This window comes from Pan paniscus, chromosome 5 (assembly GCF_029289425.2).
Source record: "Pan paniscus chromosome 5, NHGRI_mPanPan1-v2.0_pri, whole genome shotgun sequence".
NCBI lineage: Eukaryota > Metazoa > Chordata > Mammalia > Primates > Hominidae > Pan > Pan paniscus.
The window spans coordinates 80,161,749-80,180,639 of NC_073254.2; the positions used below are offsets into that span (position 1 = coordinate 80,161,749).

General features: G+C 31.6%; 1 protein-coding gene across 1 annotated transcript in view; it reads right to left on the minus strand.

Moving 5' to 3' along the window:
• LOC100974207 (eyes shut homolog) overlaps nucleotides 1-18,891 on the minus strand; it is a 1,877,183-nt gene that overhangs the window by 1,581,760 nt on the left and 276,532 nt on the right. Inside the window, exon 8 of the mRNA XM_063605324.1 lies at nucleotides 4,058-4,217. Within this exon, the coding sequence (XP_063461394.1) occupies nucleotides 4,058-4,217 (160 nt within the window). The remainder of the gene's footprint in view (nucleotides 1-4,057; nucleotides 4,218-18,891) is intronic.

The following is an 18,891-nucleotide window of genomic DNA, read 5'->3' on the forward strand; positions in this document are numbered from 1 at the left end:
TTATTTTATTAAAATCTCAATAAACCTACAAAATAATATGAAGAATTGAAATCTTTAAAAGTTGTATGTCCAGTATAATATAAGTTTTTCAGGGGGAAGGTTATTATTATTTTAAATTTACAGATGAAACCGTATGTATCATACATAAGGTTATGATTATGTATGTATGATATACAACATGATATTTTGAAGTATATACACATTGCAGAATGACCAAATCTAGCTAATTAACATATGCATTACCTCATATAGTTATCATGTTTGTGGTAAGAACACTTCTGAAATTATAAAACTCACTGGCAAAAGTAAACACATTGTAAAATTCAGAATACTCAAATAGTGTATGGTAGTGTGTAAATCACTAATATAATTAGTATGAAGTTTGAAAGAAAAAACTATTAAGAATAATAGTAGCTACAGTGTAATATATCTTTAGGATTTTCTTTCAGATTATGTATGCATGCGCCTATACTACAGCAATATCTAAAGTTTTCTCCATGTAGAAGTTGCATGTTTTTGTTACTTTTAGTCCAATGCATTTTAACATTTTAATTCTTGTTTGTAAGAAATATTTTCTTCCTTATGATTTAATTAGCTTTATTCTGTTTATTAAAGTTGTTTATTTCTAATTAGCTACTTAATTAAGAGAATTCTCTTTCAAAGCATGTAAAAATGCTTTAAAAACTTACTATTAAGTGATATGAATGAAAAATACTAAACCAGTTTTTTTAATACTCAGTTTTTTAAAAAGCCTTCAACTAAAGATTAAAACTAAAGTCCCTAAAATACTTAATAGATATATAAATAGCAGGCATTTGACAAAAGAAGACTTGAAGGTAGAACAATATACTAAGAAAAATAGATTTTGATAAAGATTGCTTTGTTGATACAGCATTTCCTATTTTCACAAAAATCGTTTAAAATTTAAGAAGTAACGTATAATGCATAGATTATAATTAATATTCTGGAAGGTGTTCTACCAGAAGATCCATTACTTTATAAAGGAAAAATAAAACTTTCAAAGTAAATATTTGTTTGCAATATCAACTCACAAATGCAACAATCACTATTTATTTAGAAAAAAAGTTCACTAGTACATGTTAAGTGTTTTAACTCTATGTTTAACTTGGATAAGCAAACTGAAATAATGACATGCTTCAAGAAGAAAGAGATTTAAAAGAATTTCTCTTATTTTCTTTTTTTGTCTAGGATTTTGTCTTTTCTTAAGCATGATTCATATTGTCTTACTTCACTTCGCAACTCTTTATCCACTCTGTCAGTAGCTCTTTTCCTCAAACTTAATAATACACATAATGAACATAGATGATGACACTGAAAAGAAACAGTGCATGTCAGCTCTTTCTCAAGATGTGCACTGTCGACCAATTGTCCTTGAAGGGGCTTCTTCTAATTAATTACCATCCCTTCTCTGTAGAGCAATCATATTGGCAAGAATTGATTGGGCGTGTAAGACACTTAATTTAGTTGTTAGAAAAATCCCTTAATTAAAATAATTTTCCTGCTGGTAAAATTAATGCACCCCATGCAAAATTACCAGCATGATTTTAAAGTTCCTCTTCAATTACATTTTATATTTCATGAGGAAAAATAAAAGAAGATCTTAATGGCAGTTATCAAAAGAAATAAGAAGGAATTTTGCAATACGTAAAATGTATAATTCTATTTACATATTTTTCATTTATTTTAACTTCTATTTTGTTTTGAAAACTTGAGAAGTTTCACTGCTGAATCTTCATATTGAAATTCAAAATGAGTTTAAGTGTTTTACTTAAACATTCATTCGGTCTGTGCATTATCACACTGTTTCTTTTCCATTGGAAAGCCCAAGTCATTTAGATTCTCAGATGTAGCGGTCACATAATTTTAATTTTTGTTATAATTAGCTATATTCAGTAAGTTCTGTCCAGTAATTCAGGAAGGAATAATGATTAAATATGCATACACTGTTTTGAAGATAATTGCTTTCTTCTAAGTTTTCCATGAGTAATTTTAAATTTGTATTACACCACCCATTTTCTAAAACATATATTTGTTATTTTACTGCCATTCATAAAGTTGACTATATTTGCTCAAAGCTGATTTATCCATGAGCAATTTGACTTGCTATTATTCCTTCCATTTTCCCTCAAAAATACTTTTGCCATTTCATCATTGTGAATATGTTCCCTGTAGCAATTTATAGTTCTCAAAAGAAGTTTAATATTTAAAAATAACCAAACATATGAAAGCATTATTCCTACTATGAGACAAAGGAAAATGAAGTGCAAAAATGATGCAAGCACTGAAATATGTGAACTAATTTGGTTGTAACAGTAGAGAGCATTTCTCAATCTGCACATTGAAAGCATTTAGGGAACCTCAAAAAATACTCTGTCCATCTCACTACAATTCCAGTTTGATTGTTCTGTAATGAGAGTTCACCATTAGTATGTTTCAAGAGCTCCTTCAGATGATTCTAATATGTGGTCAGGGTTTAAAAACAACTGAACTGACACAATCCCTAAATAGTACTGAGGTTAATTCCTCTAACCTCAACTCTATTTATTTCTTTGTTTCGTCTGATTGTGTCATTTATAAAATAGTAAGTATTCATAACAGAGTCTCTGAAAGTTCCTTTCAGCATCAACATAGTATAATCAACAATGCTTTGCTCTCTTCTACCACTTTTGGTCTTCAGTGTGATCCGATTAATGAACTGATAACTATTTCTGTCACTAAAGGTTGTTAACTCTACAGTATACTATTTTATGAGCATGGTGAAATAAATTATCATGTTTTCTGTTTAAAAGGCTAATTGTTAGTTTACTTCAACACTGTTGTGATGTAATACAATGTTAGAAATTCAGCTGCTGTTGGTTAGCTGTTACTCAAAAACAGAGACATCAAACTGTTAATTTGCTGGTTGTTTGTAAACTGAAGTGCCAAAATATCACTGTCAGAGGAAATATTCTTTAAAAGAATGAAAATACCATATAGTCTTAAGAATGTAAATCAAATTTGCATCAGCTAAGTTAAATAATATTAGAAATGTAATCAAAGAATGACAATTAAGCTCATCAAAACAGATTACGATAGAAATTGAAACTCTATAATATAAACAAAAACATATATGGGAACACAAGTGCTGGAATGATTTCATTTCAAGTGTGTAAGACAGAAAACTAGGAGTCCTGTTGACACCTTCATCACTTGCTATTTCCAATTCATAAACAAGATCTTCCATTTATTTCAAGCTTCCAGCATTATGACTCACATTATTACTCCAACCAACTCCCTAGCTTTTTTCCTTCTCTTCCATGTGTTTCTCTACTTGTTATAAACTTATCGAATGTGTCAAAACCTATAGTAATTTTCTATTCCTTTTAGAATAGAAATCAAAATATCTAACCCAGCATTTTAGTTCTGGCTTCACCCCCTCCATGGAATTGTTATTAGTCTTTTCTCACAGCCCCAGACAGGCCTTCAAAGAAGCCATTTCTTCTAATATAATGTTTTTACAAATACAATTCCCTCAACCCAGAATCCTCTCTTCTCCAACTTCTCTGCCATGACATTATTCTCTATATCTCTCTTCAGGGGTCATTTTCTCGTGGAAACCTTTTCTGGCAACCCAACTCAATATCTCAATTGCCAAGTTTTTTTTTTTCTTTTTTTCTAAATAGGCTCATTGCTTATAAGCATTCATGGAATGCTACCTGTTCTCATAAGAGCATTTTGTTTTTAAATAAAATTACATAGTTATCACTGTATTTGTCCATTAACCACTCCCTTCCAACAAATGGATTTATGAAAGTAGGAAATAGCTCTAGTTTACTTCACTATTATCTCTCTTGTACCAAGTAGATTTCCTAGGATGTAGTCAGTGTTAAACATGTCAGTTAAAGGAATACATCAGAAAATAAGAGTATTAATTTTATTTTTAGTTTATATTTTGTTTTGAGATGTAAAATACTTTGTGTGTTTAGAAAATGAATACGTGACTAGCAAATTTTGAAATGATTCAAGCAGATTGAAAAAAATTACATAAATTTGTTACCTGCAAATCCCAATTGCCACATGTATTCAAATTGAGCAGGACCTTTATCTTGGCAAATACCATGGAAGGTGACTCCACAGTAGCAGAGGTGTTGATGGATTAGGTAAACATTCTTCAAAAAACAACATGGATTTTTTGTGCACCCTGGAATGCATACATACTACAAAAAGGAAACAAGGAAAAATGGTAAATTGTTTTTTGATGTATTTTTCAATATATACATATAACATAAACAACTAATTTTTAAAACCACAGTGATTATAGAAAACTTTATGGGACACACATTTTATACTTCTCTTTATTTCTTCTATTTCTTTATCTTTTCTTTCTGTACTATCTTTTGTCATATCCATGTTCAAAAGCCTATATGATAATCTTTTAGCTTTGACTCACTCTCAATATACAGCAGTCCCTAATCTTCTGTTTGATGGGCTATAATACATCTTTCCCCTCACAAATTAAAAATACCTATGGTATAAATTAAGAGATACACCATTTAAAACACTTATAACAGTAGAATTAGCACAATAAATGTCATGGTGTGTTCAAATTAGACTTTTGCTATCATTTGAAAATAGTTGAAGATAATCAGGGCATATTGTCTAATAATATGATTTGTTTATGGTAATCTCCAGCATCTTCAAATACAAAAATCATATATAGTTATATCCACAATTGAACTAACTAAATGTAAACCATTTTAGGTCACATTGAGGTCATCACTAAGTTTTAGTACATGCTGCGCTACTTGGGTATTAGGAAGACATCAACCAGCATGAAATGTAAGCCCTAGAGACAAACTAGGGCTATGTATTCTCTTTAGGGCATACCCCTCAATTATTTCTACTTCTCCACGTTTTTTATTAACAAATCTCCCTTGAATTTGGCAGAGAAAAGCACAGCTGAGACATGCAGTACAAGGAATCTGACAGTTCCATTAATGAAATTACTACACTAAGTAAGCATTGTTCTGTTTCAAGTCATGGTGGTCTACCTGGATTTGCAATCACAATTTCCTAATTGCACAACAACCCTAAAGTATGAGTCAACAATAAATGTGAGGAAAAAAAAAATTGGCCAGGCGTGGTGCCTCATGCCTGTAATCCTAGCACTTTGGGAGGCCAAGGCGGATGGATTACCTGAGGTTGGGAGTTCAAGACCAGCCTGGCTAACAGGGTGAAACACTGTCTCTACTAAAAATACAAAAACTGAGTCAGGTGCAGTGGCGTGCACCTGTAATCCCACCTACTCTGGAGGCTGAGGCAGGAGAATCACTTGAACTAGGGACACAGAGATTGCGGTGAGCTGAGATCACACCACTGCACTCCAGCCTGGGCTACAGAATAAGACTTTGTCTCAAAAAAAAAAAGAAAAAGAAAGAAAAAAAAAAGAAATAATTTTAAAAATAATTATCATTTAATTATATTAAATGATTACCAAAAAATACAATTTTATGATATATTTCCAAGTTGTGAGATGATCAAAAGCTTTAACCCATTACTTTTATACTGAGACATCAAATGTTGAACTCTACAAATGGCATTAATCAATCTTCACCGTCAGTGGAGATTGTCTTTATTGGATTTGGGTCCTCATTGTGATAGAAAATATGAAGGCCTAATAAATTCTGAATATATGACTGTACAAAATAAACTTAGCAGAATAGTACATTATTCATATAGATAGGATCCTGTAGAGTCATTTCTTCACTTAAAACTTAACAAAACAATAGACAGTTTTTATCTCTCATCCCCCTCTCACCCTTCCCTCTGAGTCCCCAAAGACTGCATATTGAGTACAGTGTAAACTGCTTTGGTGACTGGTCAACCAAAATCTAAGAAATCACCACTAAAGAACTTATTCATGTAACTAAAAACCACCTGTACCCCCAAAAGTATTGAAATAAAAATTTAAAAATAATTTCAGAATATCCTCTTCTGGACACTGGCCTAGGAAGAGAACTCATGACTGAGATCTCAAAGTACAAGCAACTAAGACAAAAATAAACAAATAAGACTTGATTAACCTAAAATGCTTCTGCACAGCAAAAGAAATAATCAATAAAGTGAACAGACAACCTTCAGATTGGGAGAAAATATTTGCAAATTATGCATCCAACAGGGGACTAAAATCCAGAATTTATAAGGAACTCAAGCAACTCAACATCTTCAAAATACAACCAAATAACCCAATTAAAAAGTGGACAAATGACATGAATAGACATTTTTCAAAAGAAGACATACAAATAGCCAGCCCACATATGGAAAAATGCTCAACATCACCAATCATCAGAGACATGCAAATTAAAACCATAATGAGACATCATCTTATACCAATCAGAATGGCCATTATTAAAAAGTCAAAAAACAATAGATGTTGGTGAAGATGCAGAGAAATGGAATGCTTATGCCCTGCTGATAGGAATGTAAATTAGTACAACCACTGTGGAAAATAGTATGGGAATTTCTCAGAGAACAAGAAACAGAAATGTGATTTGATCCAGCAATCGCACTACCGGATATCTGCGCAAAGGAAAAGAAATCATTATATAAAAGAGATACCAGCACAAGTATGTTTAGATTCATTATTCATGATACCAAAAATGTGGAATCAATCTAAGTGTCCACCAATTGATGACTAGATAAAGAAAATTGTTTATACACACATACACGTACATATACATACACACAATGGAATACTATTTAGCAATAACAAAGAATAAAATCATGTCTTCTGCGGCAAAAAAATAACAAAACAGCAACAACAAAAACTAAGTTTGAATTAAGTCCTGTCTGAGGTATTTTGTTTTGTCTGCAATTGTTTTTGTTCTTGTTTGTTTGTTTTTTGAACTAAGAATATCAGAGGAAGTTGGATCAAAGATATGAATCCCTGTTTCTGCCACTCAGGAGCTAAGGAACCATTTAAAAATGAGACATTAAGTATTCTGTAACAACCTTGAGAGAGATGAGCTGGTAAGGAGCAATGAGAGATGCCAGGAAAAATGACACAAATAATATGAATCCCTGCTCACAGGGGTGCTGTGGTATTCTTCCTACTACTTTAACCTGAAGACCAAATTTGACTTCTGGCTTTTCTTAATGAAAAAAACAAAGTCACCCAGGATATATTTCAATGGGTGTCTGAACGATTTATCTGTACTTATAACCTTCTATATTGAATAAGGACACTATGAAGATATTATAACTTTAGATACAATTTGGATTTAGAGGGAGTTATTTGTGATTGCAGCTCTTAATACCTTTTTAAAATTATTGCAACACCAGTACATTATCCTCTAACATAACAACCTGAATGTTAAGAGTAGTTAATTTAAAAGAGCAATTTATTTAAGCCATATGTAGAGGCTAGGAGTATTTTCATATAGGTCTATCTCTGATTCTGACCTCTCATTTATACCTTGTGTGTTCATGTGAGGATGCTGATACACACACACATTTCACAGCACCAACATGAAAATAGATGTACAATATAACTTTTAAAGCATGTTAATATAAGTAAAGTATGATGGTGAGATGGAAGAGTGGAAGCACTTTTTGTGTAAAACATTTAACTTAATGGTCTTTTGTAGGAATTAGATGCATCACCGCTGTATTACAAATGAGCCATTAATCTTGAAGCTTCATCAGTATTAACTTGGTTCAATTTCATCATGTTGTTGAGAGGCTCATCATTTCTGTAGAGGTTCAACAGAAAGGCCTTTTGAGCAGTGTACAAGTTCTTTTTGTATATTTACAAAAGCTTTATTCAGTTTGTTAACTTCTTAATCATTCATAATGTTTATCTTCTTAAGATTAGTGGTAACTGGTGTTGCTTTGTTTTTAGTCTTAAAGTGTTTTTTGGCTTGCTATATGAAATACATTCCTGGCCTTTTCTCTCTTAATTTGTTCTTGTCCATTGTCTATAATACGCATGTGCACCTTCTTAAGCTTCAAGTGATGCCATCTATTGAGTGAATAAACTAAATGTTTGTCTTTAAATTGCTCTGACCTTTCTAGAAGCCAAGGGAAAAGGGGAAACATTAAAATATACCACAGCTGTTTTTTATTGATTAATTTTATACTGGTAGATTCATTTTGGTTTATTGGATGAACCAGATTTCCAGTTGATATTCCTAAGGAACAATTGTTATATGGTGGAGAATATAAAACAAATGACAATACTTTGGTAATACTATTATGAAAAAATATTTATTATATTGACCAGGAGTCTGCAAAGTGTTTTCTTAAGTACTATGTTTTACAAGTAAGATGATTTTTAACTAAATCAACTTCCTTTTTTTGAGTATGAAGTTCAAAAATGCTGCCAATAAAAGAAAAGTAATTATTTCAAATTCACAGTGAAATGGCGACTAATGTAATGCTCATTGCTTGCTGAAACACTATTTTTTTCATTTTTGTAAACTTAAATAAAAAGACAATTAAGTGAGTCAAACGTTATTTGTATGACCAGATAGCTGTCTTTGTGGAATTCAGTTATTTTAATGTGACCTCTCTTTTAAAATGAAGTTAATTTTCAGTAGAATGATGATCTTCTCTGTTAAGATATCTTAAGTTTCACAGTGACCTCAGGTACTATGGTAATATTAACTTTGGCCCATCAATCTTATTTAGAACCAAAGAGATTAAAAATTAGTTAGTTTACATGGAAGTGTTCACTTAGTTTGATTTTTTAATTTATTTAAATTAATATTTGGAATTAATGCTTTAAAATAATCCCATTTTAAATACTATTTCCCATTTAATTCATAGATTAGGTGACAAATATTTAACAGAAAATTTTCTGTGGTCTGGGAATTTATATCAAAATTTATACATTTCAAACTTTACCTCTGAAATAGAAGTATGATTATCTTCATTTAAATAAGTTCACTTATTATGGTATGGCGAATTTAAGGTGATCAACTTAACTGTTTGCTTGGGACTTTCTTTTTTTAAAAGCTAAAAGTCTTATGTCTACCGAACTACTCATTCCTAGGCAAACTGGGATGGTTTCTTTTCCTAAGTGTTGATTATACACTCAAAGCTTTATTTCTGAAATTAAGGAGGATGAGTAGTAGAGCTGTATTTGGCATGCCATGAGAGAGAGAAATGATCCTCTGTTGCTGTAGGTTTCTGAAGTGTGTGTGTGTGTGTGTGTGTGTGTGTGTGTGTGTGTGTGTGTTGGGAGAAGGGGGGATTTAGTTACCATAGAATAACCCAACTTAACATGCTTATCAGAAGTTTCCTCCACCTATAGGTGAGACTAAACTCATTATCAAATATATTAAATTAGACCTTATACTATAAAATGTATAGCTCACATTTCTATAAGAAAATAAACATTACATTAATTGCAGTAAACAATAGGTGTTTATAAGTTGCTAATAACAATATACATGAAAAATAGCAATGTGTTAATCTATCCTGTACTTGACAGCCCACTCGATATATAAAAACTGAAAAGAGGAATCAATTCAGCATTTGATCTATTTCTTCTTTTAGTGAGTTGAATGCCAAGGTTTGGAAATACACAAACATGCCTTTGGAAGCAAACATCTATCTTACTTTTGACAGTGAACTAATTAACTGGTACATATTAGACAACTAAACTTGAACTGACTTGGAACCTCAATAAGCTTGTGAGAGGAGTAATTCTGGTAAGCAAACAGTGAAATTAAGACAAAGATGAAATGGTTTCACAATGACAGTAAAAAGAAACAAGAGAATCAAGAAAATTGTCTATAAAAAGGAAAGTAATCTATTTCTTGTATCTCACGTCACATCAGAAATAAGCAAATTTTACAGTATCAAAGTTTTGTGATTTTTATTTGATTGACACAAAATACATATTTATAACAATTTTATAACCTTAACCAACTGATTTGTCATTTCATGTGCCAAATATATTCAATGTTGCTTTCCTTAAGGCTTTTCTATTTTATAAGGGAAAACTAATTTTGATTGCTAGTATGAAGAGGATTTTAAAGCAACTTTAGATGCTGATTTCTTATTTCAGCAGCAACCTTTCTTAGGAAAGATAAGGATTTCCATTAGAAATCTTGCTTTTCATGATGTATTAAGCATTGTAAACTTCTCTTTCTTAAAGAAACTATATCATGAAATTATGGCATATACCTAGAATTACAGCATCTATATTCCCTGGTGATTCTATTTATATTTATTTAAAGCATTTGCTAGTTTTTAGAAACCATACAGAAAAATGAAAAGAAATTCCTTCATATAGGCAGATATTAATAGTGGGAAAACCTCACCTCTCTCTCTTTCTCTTTTTTCTTAGTATTTGTATATGTGGCCATTTTACCACATATGTGAATTCATTGTTCAAATGGGTTCAAAAGCATTAACTCATTCTATTCATTTCATCATTTTTTTCAATAGCCTGGATAGAATATTTGTATATTCATTTCCATACTTCAGATAAGGAAATAAAAATTATAGAATTTTTTTCAACTCACACACCTCAATTCTCACAGGTCTAAGACATAAAACCTTTATACTTAGGTTTCAAATCTCATCAATTGTTACTTTATTTTAAAATTTATTCTCTATTCCCCAATAAAAATATTTTCAATGGAAGTTTTAATTAACACATAAGAACTATTATTGTTAAAAATTGGAAGTATATAACCTTATAATTCTGATGTTTTATTGTTTTTATGACACCACCTTCTTGCTTGGACATCACTTATTCACTTATCCTTCTGAAGTTTAAGTACTAATAAATTATTAACAGATTATTTCTAAAATATCTTATTCTATCCAGTTTAAAGAAATGTAATGATCCTTCAAAAAGCAATGATGAATTTACATAAATTAATGTTCAATTTCCACTCATAGTCAAAATCTTCTATGGAAAATTAATAAAGTAAAATCAATAGTAATTATATTATTTAAATTAAAAAAAATTAGAATTATTTTTCCTCTAGCTTTTCTAGGTAGCACCTAAATTTAGGAACCGTATCAAAAAAATGTAGAATAATGCAAAATAAAAAACAAAGCTGGCCTATTTTGGCTCTCTGGGGACCAAGGGAAATCTGATTTTAACAGAAAATTCTCAAGTAGTTTGGGAAATTATATAAGATCATTTTCTGGTCTCCTATTATTACTTTAACATTTTTCCATAAATCACAGTAGTTGCTGACAACTCCACGACCATACTATATTCTAGAGAAATGTGAAAATTCAACAAATATTTTCTGAAATATAACTCTTCTCCAACTTGTTATGCTAAAAAGAGACAAAAAGTTTAAATTACGGCATCCTTGCTCTCACTGAGCTCACAGTCTAATGTGTGTTTACGGTCATTCCAAGAAATCCCATTTAGTGTAGTCACTGCTATGTAGAAAGACAGTATTGCAAACAATGGGAACAGAAAGGAAGAAGTAGTCGACATAATCACAAATGTTGTGAGGTAGTTTCATTCTGGATGAAGGCATGTATTGGGATAGACATGAAATAGGAAATGCAATCTTTTCCATATTTCCATCTATATTTCTACATATAAAATTGTGACTGGAGTTCAAGGAATGGTAGGTGACCATAAATTATTGAATATCTGTACTTTTACCCAAGATATTATAATTAATTTCTAAATTTCCTTTAGAAATACCATCATTCTCAGCAAACTATCGCAAGGACAATAAAACAAACACCGCATGTTCTCACTCATAGGTGGGAATTGTACAATGAGAACACATGGACACAGGAAGGGGAACATCACATACCGGGGCCTGTTGTGAGGTGGGGAGTGGGGGAGGAGGGATAGCATTTGCAGATATACTTAATGTTAAATGATGAGTTACTGGGTGCAGCACACCAACATGGCACATGTATACATATGTAACTAACCTGCACGTTGTGCACATGTACCCTAAAACTTAAAGTATAATAAAAAAAAGAAATACTCATATATGGATATGTGAATGATCAATTTAATTTAATGACTTGTGAGGTGACTGACAGGAATTTCTTTCTCTTTCTTTTTTCTTTCCTTCCTTCCTTCTTTCGTTCGTTCGTTCTTTTTTTTTTTTTTTTTTTGGTCTGTGTCTCTCTCTATCGCCCAGGCTGGAATGCAGTAGTGCTATATCTGCCCACCGCAACAACCTCCACCTCCTGGGCTCAAGCCATCTGCCCATGTCAGCCTCCTGAGTAGCTGGGACTGCAGACATGCACCACCATGCCTGGCTATTTACATATTTTGTAGAAATGGGGTTTTGCTATGTTGCTCAGGTTGGTCTCCAGCTCATGAGGTCAAGTGATCTGTCCATTTCAGCCTCCCAACATGCTGGGATTACAGGCGTGCACCACCATGCTCATCCTGAAAGTAATTTCTTAGACTACAGTGATTCATTATCTAATGTTTCCCTCCAAAAATAACACAGATAACACAAAGCAAAACAAGTAAAGCCTCTTATTTTCTAATTATGAGAAAATGACTGAAGAAATTGAGCAAATACTGGAATTTTTCATGATTGTGAAGAAATGTACACTATTCTAAAACATATATGAGTAACTAATTTATTATTCACAATCTGTAGTATCCCATAAAAGTGCACCATAGCTAATGGCCAGAGAACCTGTTCTTCCCCTATTTTCATTTATTTCCTTTTAAAGATTTCTTTGATTTTCAAAAGTATTACTACAAGAACAAAAATGTGGCTACCTAATTCATCACCAAGTATTTGATTTTCTTGTTTTAAGACATGATAATCACTATTATTCAAGATCACTTCTTTATTCAATAGGTATTTATTTTAAGTATGCTCTGGGGAGTTATTAATCACATATGGCACAAAGAAAGTAAAAGAATGAAATTGTCCCAGTTCTCTTAGATATAACTTTAAAATGAACACAAACAAACAAATGAAAATCTCACAATTCCTAAAGGCAATACATTCTAGGACATCGTTAATCCAAGATGCTGCAAGTTGAGTATGTCATTTAAACACACGTAGATATATTTTACTATTTGGGAGTAAAGTAAAATTGACATATATGTATTTATGGGCATGTGTATATATATATGCGTGTGTGTGTTTGTATAAATGTATATACACATGCATATACATTACATATATGCATATATGTATGTATACACATTACACATTATTATATATATACATATATGTACGTATACATTTATATATATGCCTATATATGTAATGTACATGCATGTGTATATATGTAATGTTTTTACTACAAGTGTTTAAAGATTTTCTTCTTAGGAGACAGTTTCTTCCCCTTCTTAAATATATACATTTTCTTTAAAAATTTCTACATTAGTATTTTATATCACTGTAGACAAAGTGTAATATTCTCCAGTGCTATACTGTTCTCTGATTCTGATGTATTTATTTTTTCTCAAGGACTTTCATTTTTAAACTTTATAAATACAGTGTCTCTTATTAAACTCTTATCATAGCTTTAAATTCAAAAAAAATTAGAAAAGTTATGGGAAATCTTTAGAGAGTGAAGTCACCCTTTTCTTTTCAACAGGAAAGCAAGCAGTCTCAAAGAACCATGAAAATGATCTGATTGCATTTAGTCCTAAATCAACTTTCAGCTGCTGAGGTAAAAATGCCTTTGCCGTGACATTACACCTTTGTAGTTGTCTCTCACATACTACATAGACTTGCATGCCAAATGTCATTCAACTTCAGAAATGAATGTGATCATCATGGGCTACAAAAGAAGATAAATGATCACCTTACTCATTTAAAATGATATTAAAACTCTTTTTTTTGCAGTTAAATCTTCCTTTTGCTCTTATAGGCTACATAACATCTATTTATTTCATTTTTCTATCAAACAAATGACTGTAGAAAAACAAAATCCCTATTTTCCTTTCCCAGCTAATTGCTAATGCAAACTTCTTTTAATAGTGGCATAATATTAAATAAACAATCAATTAAGCAATTAAATATACAGCTTTAGGTTCAAGATAACCTACATTGACTCTACTCATTTTTTGTTACAGTTATATTTAATCATTTCAGAAGAAAAATAACTCCTTTAAGTATATGTCATTTTGTTTCCACAACATTATAAATGTTCTGATTGATGCTGTTTTTCACGGCATAGACAGACATATCTGATAACGTTGCCATCTCAGGAAGAGTACATCTTTAACAGGCTAAAAGTGACTTTAATGTTCTTTTTAATTTTCATAATTAGTTAAAAACTTAGATTGATAATTGACGATTTAACTCTTTTAATACAAGTCAAGTTTATTTAGTAGCATTTATTTAGATTACTTCAATCTATCAGTAGTTTGCATTTTGTAATTTAACTAAAAACTTAGATTAAATATATGTGTCACATATTTTTTCCAATTGTAGAAGTGTATGTGAACTAAATTTTCCCTCAAAATACCTTATTATAATTTTTTAATATAATTTTTATATAATCAAACTTTACCCCACTGATTTCAGTTTATAAATTCAGAAAATGACTTTAAATATATTCTTGCATTTGATTTTCTCTATTTTAATTTAATTATCTTTTTTATTGTGCTACAATAATATCTTAATTATTGGGGCTTTATAATTAATTTTTTCACCTGGTATTCGAAGTACTTCTTTGGTATTTTTTCAAAGTTTCCCTATATATTTTTAAATTTGTTTTTCCAAATAAATTCTTGGATATTTTTTCTTAAATATCCCTTATATGTAAATTATTAAATAACATCTGATACATCACATCATTTGATTTTGTCTTTGTGAATTTTTGAAACTGTAGGGTAATATGATTTTTCTCAGGCTTTGACTAAAAAATAAAATCAACTAAATGGTTTTTTTTTTCAATTTTTTTTCAATTCATGGTAGAACATTGATTAGAACATTTCCTTCCATAAGAAGTAGTAAATAATCAACCTCAGAATTGTATTAGTCATTACATAGGAAACATTTACAGATATACTAGAGTAATAATATAGAAATACAAAATGAATAAAACTTTAAAATATGATAACCTTGCATGAGTTGAAAAACTTTTTTTCAAATAGTCCACTCATTACAGATATGCGCTTCAGATATATTTTAATTCATGGTCCTCATAAAAGAGATCAAGTTGGACTATATTAAAAATATTAAGACTTATTATGATATCCTTCTCTTTAGGTTTGATTTTAGGTAATTTTATAATTATTTCAGATATTTTTTATATCTACCTTTTATATCAGGCATTTTAACGAGATAGTTCAGGGACAATGTTCTCTTCTGGGTTAATTTGGGTACTTTTAAAGTTCAGCTCCTTCTCCCCGGATGACACCATGGAGCTCTCCTATTTTAAGTAGGAGTATCCTACTTAAAGAGATAGGATGCATGTATTAAAAGCAAGTACTTGGCCAATTAGAATATTATGGAGTTAGAAGAGAGGCAGCTAAATTTTTAAAAAATGAAATGTGTTTCTTCAGATTTCTATATTCATTATTCAAATGCGAAAAGCAACTTTTTCTTTGGATGAAAATCTCAGTGATAGTGTGTGTCAAACATTTTTGGTACAATTGCATAATTAAACTCTCCACCTCATTTTAAGGAGTTCTGGTCATCTGCATACTGTCAAAAGGATTTTTTTGTGAGTTGAGATAGATTGCTTAAAAAAGTCATCCTAACTCTGAAGAACAGCTGGAAAAATAAACAGTCAGGACTTCAGACAACTATCAATCTAGGGAAACTTGGTAACCAACAAAGAATGAATAAATTCCTTTTTCTGTTCTCATAACAGAAGTAAGAATAGTCAAGAACTGACCTATATTTGCTAATAGTAAGCTTATCCAAAATACAATAGCAACAACCAACAAAAAACTCACTCATATTTTTCCAGGACCTAGGAGGATTCCTGTTTTGGCCCTCCATCTGCCTGCCTTCTTACGCCTGAAAAATTTTCTGCCTGATCCCAGGTTTAGATTGGAAATGATTATGAAGAACTGAGCAAAAGATAGAAAATATTAACCTGTGGATCTCTGTCTCCGTCTCCTGTATCTCCCCCTGTGTGAGTGCGTATGTGTGGTCAGTCCCTCCTCAGTAACAGGTGGACACTATTTTCAAATCTGAACTTTCAGCAACTGATGTTAGGTTTCTCTTTTATCTTTTATTTTGTTTGCAATTAAAGTTAAGATATATATCTCATTGAGTGACTATTACAAAACATAAGGTAAGATCATGGCCTGTCTTCTTCAACATTGTGTGCCTGGAGTTGAGAGTTTCCACAATGCAATGTTTTTGATATGCTTTCAATGAGCTGTACTAGTTACATAGCACTAAGAGATTACAAAAGAATTAGAGAGAGATTTTCCTGAAAGACAAGTGACTAAAGATTTCACCAAAACTTACTGAGGCCAAACAAAAGTTACTTAGTCCATGGGCCTCTTGTAATACCCGTGATTACATCTGCAATCAGAATGTTGGCTGTCTAGTAAATTATGTATGATTCTCACTTTGTAATGTGGATTGCCTTATTTTTTAAATCAGTGTTTCTGTTGACTTTTGAGTACAAGGTGAAAACATGACTTCGCAATTGTTATAGATAACATAAGAATCATGCAGACACCAATTTCTAAACATTAGATGTTCATATTGGGAAGAATACCAGTTAGTGCCTTTTGTGTAAACCAGACCTAGTTTAATGCCTGTTACTCCAGCCAAGCAACTGTTCGGACTCTTTTTCATTCTCAAATGTGTCCTAGTATGAATGATAAATTAGTAAAGTATGTACACATGCAGGATATGGCATTAGCACGGGCTATTCCTGTCTGCGTTAGAAATGGGACAGCAAAATGTTACAAGCCAAGATCTCATTTGTGAAAGTCTGCTGTTTCACTAAGCAGTTGACAAATGGATCTCCTAAACGTGCCAACCATGTCAAGGTAAATGCAGAATTTTAACTAATGAAAGTTAAATCCATTTGTTCTGAGATATGCAACTAACTAAACATCTTGCTGTTTTGGTTTTTCCTGATCTACACTCAATCCACTTGTATCAGTTAGTTCAGATGGATCTAAAAGCTAAGACTAAAAATGACTGCTAAGAATAAATCTTGATTGACTTCTTTTGTGTATTTTATATACATTTTTAGAGAGGACCTATCACCATATTTACATTCAAATTTATGTGTTCAGTTAGAGAGCTTCTTGAATGATTTTCAGCTAGCAAGTTTACATTGGTGTAAATTTTAGAATAAAATTTCTTGAAGCCTTTGTGGATTTGCTTTCTATTGCTGCTGTAATGAAACACTACAGATGCAGTGGCATAAAACAACATTTATTCTCCAACATTTCTGGAGGGCATAAATCTGGAATCAGTCTTATTGATGTAAAGTCAAGGTGTCAGCAAGACTGGCTTCTTCTGCAGGTTCTGAGGGGGAAATCTGTTTCTTTATCTTTTTCTCAGCTTCTATTGGTAGCCTATATTATTTGGCTTGTACCTTCCTTCCTTCAGCTTTAAAAAATAACACTCCAATCTCTGCTTTGTTATCATATCACCTTCTCTGTCTCTGATTCTGTATGCAACATTTTAATAAGGACCTCTGTGATTATATCAGGCCCCATCTGATAATCAGGATAATCTCTTCATCTCAAGATACTTATCTTCAACGTATCTGCAAAGTCCTTTTTGCCATGTTAGATAACATCCATAGGTTATGGGGATTAGGCCACAGAGGAAAATTTGGGTACCATTATTCAGCCCAGCATACTCTGGATGCTCAGAAACTGTTGAAGAAAGTTTATGTTCTGGTTTCTTTCCCAAATATTTGTGAAACTCCTTCTAAAGTACTGAGCTTTACCATATGTACAGATAGAATGGCTCTAAATCCTTGTTAATAAGCATCTTGGTAGAAGAGCTGCTATCTTAAGGATCCAAAACATAATATGAAATAGATTCACATAAATAACCTGACCTTATTTTGTTTTTCTTTCACAAATGATTTTTTCTTAACCATAGCAGGCAAATTTTTAAATAATAAAACTTGTTAAAACAAGTTTTTTTCAATTATTTTTCCTGTTCCAGCACTAGTAAAGACATTGTGACATTCTCAATTTCTCTAAGACATTTAAAATGTTTATATGTTTCCTTTAAATATGAATGTTTTAACTATTCACAAGCATTGCACTAATTTGAATGAATTAATCTATCACTTCTTATAGTTGTTTTAATTTATTTTATCACTTACAAAACTTCCGCTGAAAAAAAGCAAGATAAAAGATAAACTTGCAACTCCTTTGGTGCTTACTCTTGTAAATGGATAATAGCATAAAAATCAAGTTTAAAAGTGTGAGAGAAGAAGCTTATGAATTCATTATTAGAGGTCTCCCTTAAATATTTCCTACTCTATAGCTAATATCAATTATTATAGCCAATCAACAGAAAACATGTGGAATTATAAAGTACTTCTCATTGGAAATTAGTTAATTTACATATCATGCATGTAGAGGTAACATTGGCATAGCACTAATTCCTGAGCATTTCTGTATTAGTCCATTCTCATACTGCTAATAAAGACATACCTGAGACTGGGTAATTTATAAGGGATAGAGGTTTAATTGCCTCACAGTTCAGCATGGGTGGGAAAGCCTCAGGAAACTTACAATCATGGCAAAAGGGGAAGCAAATATGTCCTTTTTCACATGGCAGCAGGAAGGAGAAGTGCTGAGCAAAAGGGCAAAAAAGCTCCTTAAAAAAAACCATCAGATCTTGTGAGAACTCACTCACTATCACAAGAACAGCAGCATGGGGGAAACCGCCCCCATGATTCAATTACCTCCTACTGGTTCCCTCCCATAACACATGGGGATTATGGGAACTACAAGTCAAGATG